Genomic DNA, 19,512 nt, shown 5'->3' on the forward strand with positions numbered 1-19,512 from the left:
TATGATGTCCTGCGGAGACTTGCCGCTGTTTTGGATCTAACCTATAGAAGAGAGGACGTGTCGATCGCTCACCGCCTACGACTATACTCCAAGAAACAAGCGCACCCTCCTATCATAGCGCAATTTATCTCAAGAACTGTCAAGGATCAATGGTTAACAGCTGCGAGGAAGAAGAGGAATCTGAAGTCGACCGACTTGTCACCCATCCTACACCCGAGCGATGTTTACGTCAATGACCATCTAACAGCCTCCAACAAACAACTCCTAGGACGTGCGAGAGGGATGCAGCGCGACGGCCTCATCCACTTCGCTGGGTACTTCAATGGCAAGATCCTGATTAAGCCGAGAGAGAAGGATGCTGCGATTAGGATCTGTCATCAGGAGGAGTTAGACAAATATCAAGTTGGCAAGGTCCTGGTCAAGCCAAGAGAGAAGAATGCTGCGATCTGTCATCAGGAGGAGTTGGACACACATCAAGTTCAATCTAAATAGGAACGCATTTCATGTATGTAGGCCTTCTATATAATTTTAGTAAAGTATTTCTAATAAGTTTATCTTTAATTTAAACAACAATCATAAGAAATTCAATTTTAATTTTTTTCAATCGATGAAAATATGTATTATTATTCTTTGTTCTGTTTTAATTGTTGTCTAACTCATCTTGGTACATAAATGAATAAATTCATAATTATAAACGATTTAATCAACCTTTTTATTAAGTACAGATGTTTTACAAAGCAGTTATTTGATATTGTGATATAGTTTAGATAAGATATTCGTAATTGAGATGCTAGCTGCCTTATACCTTACAAATTCATTATCCAACCATTAATTTTAAAACATACGTTAACCAATTTTATGCAATTAAAATCAAATATTTTTCACCATCTTATTGTTAAATAATAAAAAGCAAAATGCTAATTTTTTTGGTTTTTTAAGGGGAGGATATAGCTTAATTGTCATTCATAATCTTATAGTATAATTTGATTTATAATCTTAGTAAATCATTATCGGATTTTCCAATCATTTTACCCAGTTAAAAAATGTTCTCCCGCTGAAAGCTTCAATCTCTTTTGGTTATTACAATCCTAAAAATAAGGTTCATTAGCTTATAACATTGATATTATCAAATCAAGGACACCATATATCATTCATTATAATTCATTCCAATCTCTTTATCTTAATACTGTAGTTTAGTTTTTAAGTGATTTAATTGTTTACATTTGATAAAAGTTTTGAATTGTTTACATTATTTGACATTATTTTTCTTACTGTTATGGCACAATAGTTAATAGTTTAATAATACACATTTGCAGACAGGAGACAAGGCAATGACCTATGCTGTGTGACACTGCTGATGATAATTTAGATAAACCATTTCACTGCTTAGAGTTAAGTTCCATTTCACAATATTCTGTTTTTTATGATCACGGTGCTGGTGGGGATGGTTTGTGTATTTTTCAAACCAATATTAGAAGTTTCAATAAAAACTCAGATGAGTTGCTAGTTTATTTAAATGATTTTATTTCTTCTCTAGATGTCATAGTGTTAACAGAGTGTTGGTTGGGGGAGGGAGGGGAGGGAACCGGTTTGGACGGATTTGACATGCACCAGACTGATACACACAAAAACAAAAATGACGGAGTCATTGTTTACACTAACAAAAGACTTTCTGCTACTGCAACACAGGTCACTTTGGGAGATGTTTACGGGTTGAGTATAGCCTTCTTGTTTGATAAAAAACAAATGTTAATACTTGCTGTTTATCGTACCTTTGATAGTAACCCAGACAGTTTTGTGAATGAAATTGAAAATTATTTTAATAGAATCAATAAAAATGTAAACTGCATTTTCATGGGAGACATTAATTTTGACCTTATTAGAAAAGATTGTATAACAGAAAAATATTTGGATTGTCTAATAGGAGGAGGATTTGTACAATGTATTGACAAACCTACAAGAGTGTCTGGGGTATCCGAGAGCTGCTTGGATCACATTTTTGTAAAATATAACGACGAATGCGATATTAAATCAGCTGTGATTCAAACGACCATCACTGATCACTACAGCACTGGCCTCACTATTACTAAACCCACTACAACACAACCTGCTTTGTCACAAGACACTACTCCACACACGTACATAGACCATACGTCACTATCACACCTACTGACACATTCTAACTGGGCCCCTGTTTTAAACTCAAACGACATTAATTTTTGTTCTAGCCATTTTAGTAATATAATTGTTAATTGTATAAATTCTTCAAAGAAATTAGTTGGTAACAAATCAACAAGGCTCAATAAACTCAAACCATGGATAACCGTTGACTTAATCAGACAGATCAGATTTAGAGATAAAATCAGCAAAAGAGTTAAAAGACAACCCTTTAATTTAGAATTGAAACAATTTTACCATAATTTAAAGACAAATGTTAATACTAACTTAAAGCAAACCAAACGTAATTATTACCGATCAAAACTTAATGAAGCATCTAAAAATCCCAAGAAACTATGGGGATTAATCAATGAACTGGCTGGCAGGGTAAATAAAAAAGAACCCTTTCCTATTGGAAAATTTGTTTCTAGCTCGCAATCTCCGATTTCTACAACATACAAACAAGTAGCAGATGAGTTCAATGAATTTTTTTCGGAAGTAGGTAAATCACTCGCTGACGCAATTGATTATAGTGGGGACCCAGTTTTGAATGACTCTGACTACCGCCTTGATTGCGACTTTACGATTCAACCAATCACTGAACTAGATCTCCGACGCTATGTCTTCAGTTTAAGGGGAGGGTCTGCTCCGGGCTATGATGGTGTATCGGCCGACGTCATAAAAAATAATTTTAATATTTTGTGGGAGCCACTTTTACATATAGTCAACTTGAGTATCACCACAGGATCCTTCCCAGAATGTCTTAAATTAGCCAAAGTATTTCCTCTATACAAATCAAATGACATCACAAATAAAACTAATTTCCGACCGATCTCCTTGCTTAGTGTTTTTACTAAGGTGATTGAAAGAGTGGTGAAAGACCAATTAGTTACTTACTTACAAATCAATAATATACTCAGCGAGCGTCAGTACGGGTTTCGTCAGGACAAAAATATTTCAGATGCGTTGTTCGATATTAATAAAGAATTAAATTCTGCGATTTCAGAAAAAAACCATCCAGTATTAATTTTCCTTGATTTAAAAAAAGCTTTTGATTCTGTTGACCGTTCAAAATTATTGAGAAAAATGGAACACATTGGTATTCGCGGAAACTCCCTTGCATGGTTCCAAAGCTACCTTTGTAACAGATCACAATTTGTTTCCATTAATGACATTACTAGTAATGTATTGCCAGTAGACTATGGTGTGGTCCAAGGCAGCAACCTTGGGCCAGTTTTATTCTTAATTTATATAAATAATATTTCAAGATTAAACATCTTTGGTAAAATCTTTTTATTTGCCGATGATAGCCTAACTTTCTTGCAAGGAAGGACCTGGCCCGAAGTGTATGACAGAGCCACACACGACCTCATGATAATTAAGAAGTGGTTAAATCAAAATGTTCTTTCATTAAATGTTTCTAAGACAAAATTCATGCCTATATCTATTAGTAAGAGTACAGACTTTAATCTAGGCAATCTCACAATCCACGAATGTGACGATTATCAAAGTAATTCTTGTGGATGTGAAAGTATAGAAAAGGTAAACTCTTATAAATATCTAGGTGTATTGTTTGACGAACGATTAAAATGGATAGATCACGTTAATTATGTTAGAAATAAAATTAGGAAATTAATTTTTGCCTTCAAACACATGAGAGATATTTTGACTGTTAAGGAATTAAAAATGGCTTACTTTGCTTTTGTTCAATCATTACTTTCGTTTGGTATTATAGCTTGGGGTGGCTGTTATAGGAGTATCTTGGAACCATTAAATATTGCTCAAAAATTGATTTTAAAAATAGGATTTGGGAAATGCAAACGTTACCCGACTGACGCTCTATTTAAAGAAATAGGAGTCCTCACTGTTCGCCAGTTGTACGTAAAATCAATATTAATAAACATTCATACAAATTACAATAACATTTTTCAAAATATTTCACATTTATATAACACAAGATATTCTTCTAGAGTTGGAATCACCACAATTCAAGTGAATTATACTTTTTCTACGACTAATTCATACTATGTTTCACACCTAGTCTATCGTAACATATGCAACATTTTTAGGGATTTCAATTTTTTTGATTGTGACTCATTAAAGGTATTTAAATTCCGCGTTAATGATTTCCTATTCAGTTTAAATATCGACGAGGCCGACTCTATTATCACGGCGGACTACCGGCGCACTTGATCCGACCTTTGCACTGACTGACCTTGGCACTTTGTTAGGACTGTCCGCAGTCGAATTTACCACTCTCCTCCACCCCACTGTACTCTTTACCCTACAATCCACTCATCACTCTCTTCACTACCACCATTACACACGAAACTCACTCACACACATACATACACACACACACTCTCTCTCTCTCTCTCTCTCTCTCTCTCTCCTGGCCACCACGGAAATCTATAAAGCGCTATCTTACCAGCACTGTGTTCATGGAAATACATTCACTTATTTAACTAATAATAATAACGACCTATTGTCTTTTTTTAATTGCTATTCCAAAATTCAACAATTTTCTTTTTTCTATTTGACAGCAACTTAGCAGACGCACAGGTAGCACTGCCTATGTCTGCTAGTTCCTTTATTTTATTGTTATAATTTTTGGCTTTTTAAAACTCGTATAAAATATTTTAGTGACAAAAGTCTCTGTCTATTATACTTTATTTAGTTATAATCACAGCTTGTATGTAGCCTATGTTTTTTTGGAATAAACTATATTCATTCATTCATTCATTCATTCATTCATTCATTTTTTTTCAATTTTTTGAGTTTTTTTATTTTTTTCTAGAAAGACCAAATATACCAAAAGCTCAGTGACCTTTTTATTGTATAATGGTCATAAAAGTAAATAAGTTTATAGCAAAACATGGTTATAAAATAATATTAACTATTTTTAATATTCATTTAAACGTCCGTTATGGTCGTGACAGGATTTTGTGTATTTCCACTAAAGATGCTCATTTAAAAAGAAACTACCAAAGATATTGTGTTACCATGGACATTTTATGAAACTTCAAATGTTAATGAAATAAAAATAATAATACATTTTTGAAAAAAGGGGAAAAGAATTTGCAAAGTGCTTTTCCTGAAAACGTACGTTTTTAAATTTTCACTCACTTATACAGGGTGTCTCACGAGAGGTGTCTCAAATTGATTACGGAAAAACGGCTTAACGTACAAGGATGAAATAAAATTATTTCCAGCTAAATCGACCCCAAGGAATAACGTAAAAATATTTTTAACTTTTTCCCAATACAGGGTGTGCCAAAAACTGAGGGTCACTAGTTCGAATCTCAGAATTTTCAAATGTAAACATATGTCATGTTATACATCATTTTAAAGGTGTTTGATAGACAAACATTTTGGCGAAAACAGAAATAAGTTACCTTTTTCCATTTCAAAATGGTGGCAGTTTTTTTTGGAAAAAATCTATATTTTTTTAATACTCTGTGTTCCCTATACCAATGCATTTATCCCTTCTCCGGTTGAATTTTCTTACTCGTTATGAAATTAGCTTTACTTTGATATGCTACAAGTAACGGTTTTATAGAATTATAAAAATTCAAAAAAAAATTATTTTTGAAAACTTGCAAATGCTCATTTTTCAAAAATTTCAAATAGCAACATATGTCAAGTGGCACATCATTTTATAGGGTTTTTAATTCCTAACAACTTTGTAATTTACACTTACTTCGTATCTCTTTTAGTTTTTGCCTAAATATCAAAAAACCTAATTTTCCTATATCAAATGCATGTTATTTGGGTTTGACGTGGTTTAACACTTAATCAAATTGGGCCTTTAGTGTTAAACCCAAATAACATGCATTTGATATAGGAAAATTAGGTCTTTTGTTATTTACGCAAAAACTAATACCCCCGTCGCAGCAAACCTGCATACTAAGCGAATTTCCATTTACCCGGCTTGATTTCTACTAAAATATTCCCTATAAATTTTCAGATTTATTTCCTATTTAAATAACATTAATTTTAGTGAGTAGTTAGGTTTGCTGCTACGGGGAAGATGTTGAGATGTGTTTTTCAATTGAAATATTGATAGCTTAGTATGAAATAAACCAAATTGCCAAATTTGATTAAAATATATCCATAAATAAGCAAACTAGAACAGTTTATTTATTCTCCATAAGAATAACATGGGAATTTTAAATTTACAATTTTTTAAATTTTCTCCGTAGTCAATGAACATTCAAAAACACTTCAATATACTAAATTATTTGTTTTTTAAGCTCTTCAAAATGGTCTAGAGAGAAATTTAGAAATTTTAAGTTTTTAGGGTCAAAAATTAGAAAAACCCATTATTACCCCATAAAACCCCCCATAAACCCCTGATCCCATGGTCCGATTATGCTGGTTCGCGAACTCGTTCGAATAAATGTAGGTTTACACGTTTGTACCAAATTTCATCAAAATCGGATCAATTTTGCTTGAGTTATCGCGCTAACGGACACATATATAAATATATATATATATATATATATATGAATTTGATCGGATGGTGTTTTTGGCCTCTGGGGACCTCAAAACGAAAAAGTAAATCGGTCCCGGGTCTAGGTCTTACCATGAGACCTACGGTAATAGCTTATTCCCTATATGGGAAATTCGCTAAAAGAGATACGAAGTAAGTGTAAATTACAAAGCTGTTAGGAATTAAAAACCCTATAAAATGATGTGCCACTTGACATATGTTGCTATTTGAAATTTTTGAAAAATGAGCATTTGCAAGTTTTCAAAAATAATTTTTTTTGGAATTTTTATAATTCCATAAAACCGTTACTTGTAGCATATCAAAGTAAAGCTAATTTCATAACGAGTAAGAAAATTCAACCGGAGAAGGGATAAATGCATTGGTATAGGGAACACAGAGTATTAAAAAAATATAGATTTTTTCCAAAAAAACTGCCGCCATTTTGAAATGGAAAAAGGTAACTTATTTCTGTTTTCGCCAAAATGTTTGTCTATCAAATACCTTTAAAATGATGTATAACATGACATATGTTTACATTTGAAAATTCTGAGATTCGAACTAGTGACCCTCAGTTTTTGACACACCCTGTATTGGGAAAAAGTTAAAAATATTTTTACGTTATTCCTTGGGGTCGATTTAGCGGGAAATAATTTTATTTCATCCTTGTACGTTAAGCCGTTTTTCCGTAATCAATTTGAGACACCTCTCGTGAGACACCCTGTATAAATTATAAATTATTAAAATCTGCATAAATGAAAGTGGACACCACCTGAAGTGTATCCAAATATGTTTAGCAAATAATAGTGTATTTACTTAAATGACAAGAGTTTACGAACATTTTAATGAAACTAATGTTATAACTGACACAAAAAAAAATGATTAATGCATTTTTATAAACATCTAGTTTTTTCATTTACCCTTTATATTGTACTAGCTGTACCCGCGGGCTTTGCCCCGTTTAACTTCATAAGTGAGCTCGTTCGCATGGCTCAATCACGTCCTGGTTGAAGTTCGTTCGCTACGCTCACTCACCTTTAGGTTAGAGCTCGTTCACTGCGCTCACTTGGCTTCAGGTTAGCTCGTTCGCTACGCTAACTCGCCTCCAGGTTGAAGTTTGTTCGCTACGCTCACTCACCTTTTGGTTGCAAATTAGCTGTTGTCATAAATTTAAAATAAACGGTATCAGCATTCTGACTCATACTTTCTCCCATAAGTTTGTCAACAACCTTTATCATGTGTAAGCGGTGAGAGTAAATATACGGAAATGGGATCTGTATAATTTTGTTCAGAATTTAAAGGACTACATACTAAATTTTTATCAAAATTGTTCGGGCCATTTTTGTGAAAATCTGATTTTTCCGTTATTTAATGGGGTTTATATGGGAAAATAACATAATTTACAATAACTTTTGAACCATAATTTAGATTCATTAATTCCATTTAAATATGAGTACTCATAAGGTTAACATGGGAAATCCAGATCCTCTGGGGCGGAGCCCAAGAGTCCGATCAGAATAAAAACATCTCAGTTTTCCTATTTAATGCCTAAAGAATCAGTGTACCAAATTTCAGACTCCTAGGTAAATGGGAAGTAAGAGAATTAGTGATGAGTGAGTGAGTGAGTCAGTCAGTGAGGGCTTTGCTTTTTATATGTACAGATCAGTTGTGTGCTGGTTGAAGTTGTTTAGTGCTTAAAGAGGATGTCTTAGACTTCTTCTTACACAAAATACAAAATTTGTAAGTGTCTATGGTTTGTCATGACAAAGTTTTATCCTACAGTACTTTAAGATTTTTTGTTCTTCTTAGTCACTAAATAGTAACATCATTATGCTAAAAAGTTTTATAACACAATGGTCAATTCACTTCATTTACAAACATTTACAAAAAATGTTTATGTAAGGTAATTATTTATAACATGGCAAACTCTTGAAAAAGCTTATGAACTTAGTTGAACTGAGTTGAAATTCATCTGAAAGTAACTTACATCTGACCAGGATGTGGAGCTTCCGATACTTTGGCTGAGAAGATCAGAGCTACCAGAGTCATAATAGGCCACTCCTCCCCACTCATTGGGCCAGTTAGAAAAACTTCTAAAAAAATCATGTAAAAATTATTCTTCATGCTGTTGCAAAAACTGCTGTTTCTAACAAATTAATTGTGGTGCTAAGTACTTTTTTAGGCCTAGGACCTAAAAAAAATCAGCTTTTGTCAAGGAAATCTACTGTTTCTCTATTCATCATAGTTTAATAGAACTACATTATTGATATGTACGACTATTGAAAAAGTTAGTATACAAAGAGTCTGGAGATAATTTTGTTTGTTTATTTTGGTATTTATCTACACCAGTGGCATTTTTCACTTTTTTTGGGTTTAGTAGGGGAATGGTCCAAACCTTTAATTAATTGCTTAGGGAGAAGGAATCCTTTCTTGGTATCAATCATAGCTCATTGTAACATTGTCTTCATTTCAATTTTTGATTGTTTTTAATTATGCTTTTGAGTCAGACAAACGCTATGTAACCAGGATTGTGAAATGTGTCCATGTTTGTAAAAAGTAGCACAAAACAAAATTAACTGCCTAAATTTGTTTACAACCAACAGTAGACATTGACTGCTGTACTTATACTGTTTAGTTGCTATCATGGTTTGTATTGGGTACATCAAGGTTGACTGTGTGTGCCTATTTAAAACAGCTTTTCACCGGTCGTTTTGCAATACCAACACAACAATGGGTTGAAAGTTTAAAAAAGTTGTAGCACTCCTCAAAAACTCAGGACAACGTATGACAGAGAACTGGAAAATGTTGGTTGAACTGAGTGTAAATGAAGATACCTGGGCCCTATATACCTTCCTCTTACCACTACCAAATCACGCACATTTCCTGTTGTTGTTCAACTCTACTGCAAGGAAGTTAGCTACCTCGTCAAAGTGCACAATATTACCTTAGCTGCATATCACAGCCAGCTTTTATGTTATTTAATATATCTAATTATAATGTAGTGAACAGAGAAATAAATATATATCTGGACTTATTCTAATTCGTGAAAAGTAACTAGATTTAGCAAATGTGAATTCTAAATTTGGAATATTAAATACCAGACCACGACCATTGGTGAACCTAACAAATCACATAATTAATTACTATCTACCCTAACCTACACCCTTCCCCAACCCCTACGAACCTATCTAGACATAGTCTTATGCTAGTACTTATCTGGCTAGTCGACTGTTGCTGGGGGCACGCAAGACACTACTGTACTCTCCTCACATCGCGCGTGTTTGTCGCGGGGAGACTGCGCGCGCACCTAAGTCACGTGACTTGCGCTATTGTCTTGTAGCGAATCGCTACATCCTCCCCCCGGTGGGTTTGTTTTTTTGGGTGGTTTGGGTTTTGGAAAAGATGAAGGAAGAAGAATTTTTATTTTTTTATTGTGCTCGCCGTGAGATTGTGTCGTTGTGACATCGGTGTGCAAATGTTCCAACAGTTTTCTGCACTCCTTTTGGTTTCGCTCATTTGAGGTTATAATGTGTGTCGGCCTTGCTTATAAACTATTAACTATTTTTTTTTTTTTTAGCGAATTTCCCTATAGGGAAGTATTAGCGAATTTCCCTATAGGGAAGTAGCTATTACCGTAGGTCTCATGGTAAGACCTAGGCCCGGGACCGATTTACTTTTTCATTTTGATGTCCCCAGAGGCCAAAAACACCATTCGTTCAAATTTGTATATATGTATATATATATCTATATATAGATATATATATATATATATGTGTGTCCATCCGCACGATAACTTGAGTAATTTTTGTCCAATTTTGATAAAATTTGGTTTGAAGGTGTAAGGCGGGATAAACTTGAATGAGTTCGCGAACCAGCATGATCGGACCATGGGAACGGGGTTTTCACGGGGGGTGTTATGGGGTAAAAATTGGTTTTTCTAATTTTTTACCCTTAAAACACAAAATTTATCCATTTTTCTCCAGACGTTTTTAAAGAGCTTAAAAAAACAAATAATTTAGTATATCAAAGTGTTTTTGTACGGTGATTGGTTACGGTGAAAATTCAAAAAAAAATTTATTTAAAATTCCCATGTTATTCTTATGGAGAAAATTATAATATGTTGTAGTTGGCTTGTTTATGGATATATTTTGATCAAACTTGGCAGATTTATTTATTTCATACTAAGCTATTGATATTTTAATAAAAACACACTTTATTAGTTTCCCTGTAGCAGCTAACCTAGGTACTTGTTAAACATAAATGTTAATTTAATAGATTAATTGAAAATCGATCCAGGCAAATGGAAATTCGCTAAGTCGGCAGGTTTGCTGCAGCGGGGGTATTTTTTTTTTAAGTAAGATGCATGAAATGTCATGTGCCTGTTTAAGGTCCAATTCCTATCCTGCGACTGTTACGAATGCCGCGCGGCTGAAAAAATTGACTGCTTCAATGCAAAGTAAATGCAACCCATTCCTATCGAGCGTCTACAGCCGCACTAGAGCCGTCGCAACTGGACTGCTCGGTGAGCGCGTGGCTGTAATGAATTTACAGTTTATAGGCCTACATACGGAGTTTGAGATGTGTACCTTCATAGATGATTCAAAGTTGATGGAACTGGTTCGTCACCACCCATACATTTTCAACCCCAATACTTGAAGAAGATGTCTCTGAATAAGAATACTCTGAAACCCCTATTTTTGCCATACCATGAACAATGGATTCTTTACTATGCTTTATGCACACTATGCTTTATTATGGGTTCATTGTGTTCAACAATGGTGTCTCAGAGAGGGACTCAACATTAATCCTTCTAAGACAGTCGTAGTTCCTTTCACCAGGAAAAAGAACCTGGATTCTCTTTCCAGGCTGAAAATTGGCACTACTCAGCTGGGAGTGTCGAGTGCGGTCAAGTATATAGGACTGACACTTGACTCCAAGCTGACGTGGAACAACCACCTGAATAACGCGCTGCATAAGGCCAAATGGGCGCTCATGACGTCCAGGAGGTTTGCAGGAACCACCTGGGGAATTAAACCCCACATAGCACTCTGGCTATACGAGGCTGTGGTCAGGCCTCAGATTACCTATGGTTCACTAGTCTGGTGGACAAAGGTGAATCAGGTAACTGTCATAGCCAAGCTAGAAAGCATGCAAAGGCTCGGCACGCTACAGGCCACTGGAGCCTTCAGGAGCAGTCCATCAGCTACTCTAGAAGTCGCTCTTGGGCTGCTACCACTGGACATCTTCATCAGATCTGAGGCCCTCAAGGCAGCTTACCGTCTGAGGGTTGCAAATCTGTGGAGTGAAGGCCTGTCAGGGGCAGGCCACTGCGCCATTGCTGAGACTTTGGATGAGTGCCCTGTGCTTGACATGACCTCGGACTTCCTAAGCAAGGAAGCAGTTTTCACCAAACCCTTTAATGTTGAATTCCGCTCCAGAGATGAGTGGAAACATCAGGAAGGGCATCTCCAAGATATGGAGAGCTTCGTCTGGTACACAGACGGCTCCCTAATCGATGGAAAATCTGGTTTTGGGGTTTACTGTCGATCACCCAGAACAGAACTATCAGGAAGTCTGGGACAATACTGTACCATCTTCCAGGCAGAAATCTATGGCATCTTGGCTTGTGCCAACCTAGGACTAGCCAGACGGTACCAAGACAAAAGGATAGTGATTTTATCTGATTGTCAGGCTGCTCTCAAAGCTCTTGACTCAAATGAAGTCACCTCAAAACTGGTCTGGGAGTGTTTCAACACCCTCTGCAGACTTGCATCACAGAACTCTGTAACTCTCGGCTGGGTCCCAGGCCATGTAGGCTTTGGCAGCAACGAGAGTGCAGACAAGCTGGCAAAAAAAGGTGCAAGCATGCCACTCTTTGGACCAGAGCCATTTTGTGGCATCAGAAAAGCGGCCGCTAAACATGTAATCAACAAATGGTCCAGGGGACAACATCTTGAGCGGTGGCGTAATTATCCTGGACAATCACTTGGCAAAAAACTGCTCTCAGAACCTAGCACCCTCTTCACTCGCTGGATGCTAAAGCTGGGGAGAGGGCAGGTCAAGCAGGTACTTGCTCTTATCACTGGACACGGCCATTTCAGGAAACATCTCCACACTCTAGGAATTGTCAATTACCAGCAGGAGTGTCGACTTTGTAACCAGTCCGATGAGACTGCAAAACACATTATTCTGGACTGCGATGGACTACGGGCTAGGAGAAGGGCTCTGTTTGGTCTAAAGCAGCCAGGTGAGGAACCAGATGCTAACATTGGGCAAAAACTCCTGCACCTAGTTAGGGACACAGACATAGGCTTACCCAGTTAGTGGCAAGCGGGATGCACAATAAGCTTCGGTTGACGTGCTTGGACCATGAGTCCACCCTCTTACAATCAATCAATAGGTTCATTGTTCATTGTTTTTTACCATGAACATTAATATTTCCTTTTCCTCCTTTTCTCCAAGAAATATATTCGCTGCCAACTGTGCTTATTCCATGACGGTCAATAATGCAATTGCACTAGTCACTAGTCGTGGGAGTCGCGGCATAGGAATTGAAGCAAGCGTCTCAAGCCGTACGACTCTAGACGCGCGGCTAGAGTCATAACAGTCACAGGATAGGAATTGGACCTTTAGGATTAAACAAGGAACAAGATAATAACATGAGTTTACAGGGATTTTATATTTTTTAGTTGTATGTGTTCAAAGTTATTGCTTACACAACTAAACAAAAATATTATCAACATTTTTCAACACTATAAATTTATATTTCTGTATATTTATTTACTAATTCTAAAGTAGAATTTCATTAGGAATAATTTTAAAACAAATGCAAAGTGCTAGGTCCCATAGAAAAAAGATAATGACCTGAACTCACTGACCTGCTCCAGACACAAGAGACACACATTTTTTCAACTGCCTGTAGATAGCGTTAAGGTTAACTTAGACATACAAGCCTTTGTGTAATTTTGGATCAAATGAAAAGTAGAATCTTTTTCCATAGAATTATCGAAAATAAAATAAATCAGACTTGCAAGGTTTTACATGTAAGCCATCACATGTTAAAAACAAACTGTTAAAGGTGTAGTAAAAAATGATAAAAATTTACCATAATAACCATAATAAAATTTACCATAATATGGTAAATACCATAAAGACTATTCATTACACAGCTTAAATGAGTCTATCTGATTTCATAAGCTCATTTTCCTGAAACTTGCTAACCTGTAATAGTATACTTCAAGTACTTCAAAGGTGGCTTTCAGTCACACCCTTCTACAGTATTGAAGAATTCTTTGCCTGTGAAATTAGCCTAGTTTTTTAACCACATTGATTTTTCTTTTATCTGTGATTTTATATTGTGATTTTATCTTGTGTAAATTTCTAACTTGTAAAACTTTCATTGCTAGCTGCTTGCCTAGTGTATTATTTATTCAAGTATGTCGCCCACTGTGATTTAACTTTTTTATACTTAATTACTATTGCATATATTATTTAGTAAGCCTGTCTGTATTATTCATAATTTATCTTATAAGTACCTATTTTTTTTGTGCATGTAAACCTTAATTGATGTAGCTTGATTGCATGTACTTGTTTACTATATTGACATGATCTATTGCATTTTATGTATAATGTTTAATGATCAAATAAATCTATCTATCTATCTATCTATCTATATTTTGTACCTATGGTGGAAAATGAGGTTTTGGCGGCTTGAGATAGTTTTTAAGTTCAAGACAAAGTCGAGAACTTAAAACGATCGAGAGCTGCAAAACCATTTCGGCCCGTGGTACGAACGCTATTTTTCACCACACTAAAACCTATTTACTGTCCCACTATTCACCACAATAATAATGCACACTGATAGTCAACACAACTACAACTTTAAGATTATGTGAAGAAATAAATTGAGGAATCTGCAAAAATAATGATAAATAGTTGCTAGGCAACGATGACAGTAAAACAATTCTATTGCAATGCTATGGATACTGATTGTGTATTTAATATGCATTAATGTTTTAAGAAAGTTAAGCGGACAGCTGATTTTGCGGCCATAGGGATGTAAAAACCTGCTCGGTCCCCAAATGACGATGACAGCTAGTCTACTACCTTAACATGGCCAATTAAGGTATGTAAAACAGCTAAAAACATGATAATGTGGTGAAAAATAATTTTCTTTTCAAATTAACGTTATTATTTGTATGCTTTATTAGAAAGAAATAGACATTGGGCTAAAATGTGTTACCATGACCAAGTTACCAAATTCATTTTTTTTTTGACATAGTTTGAAGGATAGTTTATGAAACTGTTTTGGAAATGTCTGCCTGAATGCACAGTTTATCAAATTCAACTTGCAACTAAACTAAAGTAAGCTCTATACTTATTTAAAAACAGCAAATTTAAGTAAATAAAAGGTTTCTATAATATGATTCTACCTGTATCCTAATGTAGGTGAATTTGATGGTATTGGAGAACACACTGAGCTTGAACATAGTTTGACCTTATTATTTGTTTTTTCTTTTGATTGCATCTGTAAAACATAGATAGAATTTTAGATTCATATGCAAGCTAATTATTACAAATTTGAAAATGAATCAAGAGTTATTTTAATTGAAACTGTTAACCATGAAAAGATACTGCATCTTCTTAAAAATAACATACCATAATGAGTCCTACTACAATAGTTACAAAAACTGAATACTCTTGTTATTTTATTTATCTATTGAACACCTTTTTTGCTGAGTTATGTCACCTGAAAAGACCTGGAATATTCTATTTAATTCCTTTAAACAAGTGAAAAAAAATTGTGTATGCCGTCTATTTAAATAAATAAATAAACTCAATTTTCCAATTTAAACCAGCAGAAGTTTAGTGGTTTAGTACAGTAACTTTTATGAAAGGGCTGTGTTAAGTTAGGGTCTACTTTTTTTTTTACTTTTCATCAGGGGTTGAAAGTAGGGTATTTTGCAAAAGGTGTCTCCCAGGCTGTTACAAGCTGTTTACCATGTGACACAATGTTAAGTTGCCTAGGAGAAACTTGTTTATTGGTTTTGTGACAGTTAATATTTTTCTAATAGCTCCACTGTCATTCATTAGCTAGAGGGTTTTTCTTAGGTGTCAAGTTTTTTTTAATTGTAATAATAAGTTACTGTTTATTACTTAGCCAGTACAGATACAAGTTATTGCTATTTCCCAGCAACGTTTTTTGCCTGCCAATAACAGGACTCCGCACCCTGTTATTTCTGTAACAATGCTAAGACTTTGTTGTCAAATGTCTGTAGTCGAGAGTCGGTTGTCGGCAGACTTTGTGTCCCAGCAATTGTTATTTAAACATAGTACTTAGGAAGATATTTGGCCCGACGCTCGAGGATGGAGTATGGAGGAAAAGGCATAACACTGAGATTATAGAATGCTACAAAGACCCAGACATCGTAGCAGAAGTCAAAAGTAGATGGTTGAGACGGTTTGGGCATTAGTATGGAAGAATGCAAAACTCCACCATGAACAACATACGTAATAGAAACCTTGAAGACAGAGACCACCAGGACGGCCCAAGCTCAGATGGAAGGATCATCTTTAAAAAGATATTAGAAGATTAGGAAGGAGGGAGAATGATGCTCAAGAAAAGAGACACCTGGAGGCAGTGTGTGGGTGAGGCCAAGAACATCTTTCTTTAGGATACCAGTGTTCATTCAAGTAAGCATCAAGTATGCCTAAGTAAGTATTCAGTGTTACGCTACCTCCTCAGGGAAGCGGCCGCTAGGAGTTAAAAGAAAATCTTTGATGTAAGCATAAGTTGATATACACATACAATTAAGATTCTTTGCTGTAAAATACAATGCCACAAACACAAACTTAAGCAGACAACTGAGTCAAAAATGGCAGCTCAGTAAAGATTTCTTGAATTTGCAAAGCAATGATTCGCCTCCTCAAAGTCAGGCAACTGGCCAATTAGAAGTCAGAAGAAAATTATAAATGCAAGCATAGCCTGATATACACATTAGGCCTAAATAAAGTCTTTATTAGTGAATACAATACCACAAACCAAAACTTAAACGGACAACTGAGTAAAAAATTACAAATTCAAGAATCTTTCAACGGCTGCCATTTTTGACTTCGGTTTATGTTTGAGTTTTGTGTTTGCACAAATGAAATAGTGGGTGAAAAACAATAAATTAAAAGTCTGGATATAACATAAATTAAAATGCCCCGCCACAGCACACCTGCAGACTAAGTGAATTTGTTTGGTATTTTCCTGTTAAAGGGAATATTCATTCTTATTGATGATTTCTTTTCGATATTTTGTTTTTCGATCCGATATATCAATTAGATTTAATTTAGCTTAATACTTGACTTTGTCTATTGCTGTAAAGCTTAGGCTAACAGCAATAAAATTCTTATTTATTTATTTATTAACGAATTGAAACATATCAGCTGACGAGCTGACAACTATGATAAAGAATATTGTAATAGGCCTAATAATAATAATAATACCCTCCCCTTTAGTCCAAGCTCTAATAGGGGAACCGAGCCTCAGGTACAGGGCGGGTCGCAGTTGGCGGATGGCGAACGTTCCATCAGATATGGTGGACAGCTGTGAATAAGGGATAACCCGAATAAGCAGTCCCGGACCGAGGCGGCAGCACCAGAGGGCGTGGGAGGGTGATCTGTGGCGGGGTCACACTCAGCAAGTCCACATGAGCCCGATGATAGTGCTGTGTCATGGCGAGGAAGTGCCGCCATTAAATAAGCACTGCCCGTACTGCCTTGTACGATAGGGTTAGGCACCCAAAGGCTAGGAGAAGGAAACTCTGAAATTAAACCAGGTCGGGGTCTGGAAGCTGTGGTGGAAGCAATTGACCTAGGAGAAGAGGACTCTAAATAAACTCCTGGTTCTCCAGGCTGGGGGTTGGGCGTGAGGTTAGCAACCCCACCCTGTCAAAAGAAAATGGCTACGAATCTGCAAAATGAGCCTCGGAGATTGGATGGAAATACAGGATACGGACTTGGAAATGCTCAATGGACTCAGAAACGGAAAAAGGAAAATATTTTGTATGCAGCAACATAGAATGTGAGAACGATGTTGATGCCAGGTAAAATGAAGGAAATTGCACTGGAGATGGAAAAATTCAATTTAGACATCTTGGCCTTGCAAGAGGTTAGGTGGAAGGGAAATGGAAGAATAGACAAGAAAACCTATAGTGTGTTATACAGTGGCCCGGAAAGGAGAACAGGACTAAATGGAACTGGATTCATATTAAACGCTAAAACCCGTAAAAGTTTATTGGCCTTTGAACCAGTAAGTGACAGGATATGCAAACTCAAATTGAAAGGGAAATTCAGAAACATCTCAGTGATTTCTGCATATGCGCCCACTGAGGATGCAGGTGATGACGAAAAGGAAAGTTTTTATGATCAGTTAAGCAACACATGTAAGAAAATTGCCAAGTATGACATGTGTATCCTTGTAGGCGATTTTAATGCCAAAATTGGCAAGGAGGATTTCCTGAAGGGAATTGCTGGTATACACTCGTTACATAATGAAACAAGTGAAAACGGAAGGCTGCTGGCCCAGTTTGCCGCAGAACATGGCCTCGTAGTAATGAGTACCTCCTTTGCGCATAAAGATATCCACAAAGGTACATGGAAAATGCCAGGCAGGAATTGTGTGAATCAGATAGATCATGTTCTGGTGAGCAAGCGACATGCAACTTCAATCATGGATGTGAGAGCCTGTAGGGGACCTAATTGTGACTCTGACCACTTTCTGGTTAAAGCTTTTGTGAAGGAGAAAATCTCTTTAGTTGCAAATGGCCCTGGAGTGAAAAAGAAAAGGTGGAATTGTGATCTGCTCAATGACAACGTCAGAGAACGAGAATACCAGCAGGCTATTCATGAAAATATTATTTTACAAGATGCAAATAATGGAAATATAGAAGAAGCATGGGAATCGATCAAGGAAGTTATACACACAGCTGCTGAGAGTACTATAGGTGAAAAAAAATTAGTAAGAAACGCAGAATGGTTCGACAATGAGTGTATGGATGCAATCATGCGTAAGAATGGAAAGAGACAAAGAATGTTGCAAAGGCCAACAAGACAGACAACTGAAGAATATAAAGAAAGCCGAAGAACAGCAAATGGAATACTAAGAAACAAAAAGAAACAACACATCAAGGCCCAGATAGAGGAAATTCAGAATTTAGATGACCAAAATGAAACAAGGAAATGTTATACTGCGATCAAACGTATGACTAAAGGTTTTCAGCCGCGAGTCAACGCTTGCAAAGACAAGGATGGAAATTTGATAGAGGAAGCAACCAGAGTCCTTGACAGATGGGCTGAACACTTTACAGAACTCTTAAATGGAAACCATACCGGAGAAGACCGAGCGTTGGACTGGCAGCCAAAATATCACACCGCTGATCCTTGGATTGAAGAGCCCTCCTTAGAAGAGGTCGAGATATGTAAAAAGAAGCAGAAGAACCACAGAGCGCCAGGTGAAGACAATATTAATGCTGAGCTTTGGAAGCATGGTGGTCAAGAATTGGCGTGCTGTTTACACAAACTTATATTAATGATTTGGAGACAGGAATCTCTTCCCAGCAGCTGGAACAATGGAGTAATTACTCCTGTGTACAAAAAGGGTGACAAACTAGCATGCAGTAACTACCGTGGTATCACTTTGTTGGATGTAGCGTACAAGATATTCTCTGCTATTTTGGCCATGCGACTTAGCCCCTTCACAGAGAATGTACTCGGGGAGTACCAATGTGGATTCTGACCAGGAAGAGGAACTATTGATCAAATATTTAACATGCGCCAGACTATGGAAAAGACTTATGAATACGCAGTTGATTTGCACATGT

At 36.2% G+C, this 19,512-nt stretch overlaps 2 protein-coding genes across 8 annotated transcripts in view; one reads left to right on the top strand and one right to left on the bottom strand.

Moving 5' to 3' along the window:
* Positions 1 to 19,512, bottom strand: part of LOC128984749 (uncharacterized) — an 80,014-nt gene that overhangs the window by 52,783 nt on the left and 7,719 nt on the right. For 4 of the 7 annotated variants that reach the window (XM_054404102.1, XM_054404096.1, XM_054404098.1 and 1 more), the window contains exons 2-3: positions 15,079 to 15,173; positions 8,634 to 8,739 (exon numbers count right to left, since the gene is read on the bottom strand). In XM_054404102.1, coding sequence (XP_054260077.1) covers positions 8,634 to 8,739; positions 15,079 to 15,173 — 201 coding nt within the window. The remainder of the gene's footprint in view (positions 1 to 8,633; positions 8,740 to 15,078; positions 15,174 to 19,512) is intronic. The other 3 variants (XM_054404101.1, XM_054404099.1, XM_054404100.1) reach the window with 1 other exon arrangement.
* Positions 17,724 to 19,427, top strand: LOC128984157 (uncharacterized). The gene has a single exon (XM_054403448.1). It carries the CDS (start codon positions 17,724 to 17,726, stop codon positions 19,425 to 19,427), a length of 1,704 nt encoding a protein of 567 aa, XP_054259423.1.

Source organism: Macrosteles quadrilineatus, unplaced genomic scaffold (genome assembly GCF_028750875.1).
Source record: "Macrosteles quadrilineatus isolate MER2022 unplaced genomic scaffold, UCM_ALF_1.0 Scaffold_2__2_contigs__length_208266976, whole genome shotgun sequence".
Taxonomy (NCBI): Eukaryota; Metazoa; Arthropoda; class Insecta; order Hemiptera; family Cicadellidae; genus Macrosteles; species Macrosteles quadrilineatus.

Bases quoted from the DNA above. Each gene is read 5' to 3' on its own strand.
- LOC128984157 (XM_054403448.1), top strand. From the start codon at position 17,724: ATGTTGATGCCAGGTAAAATGAAGGAAATTGCACTGGAGATGGAAAAA.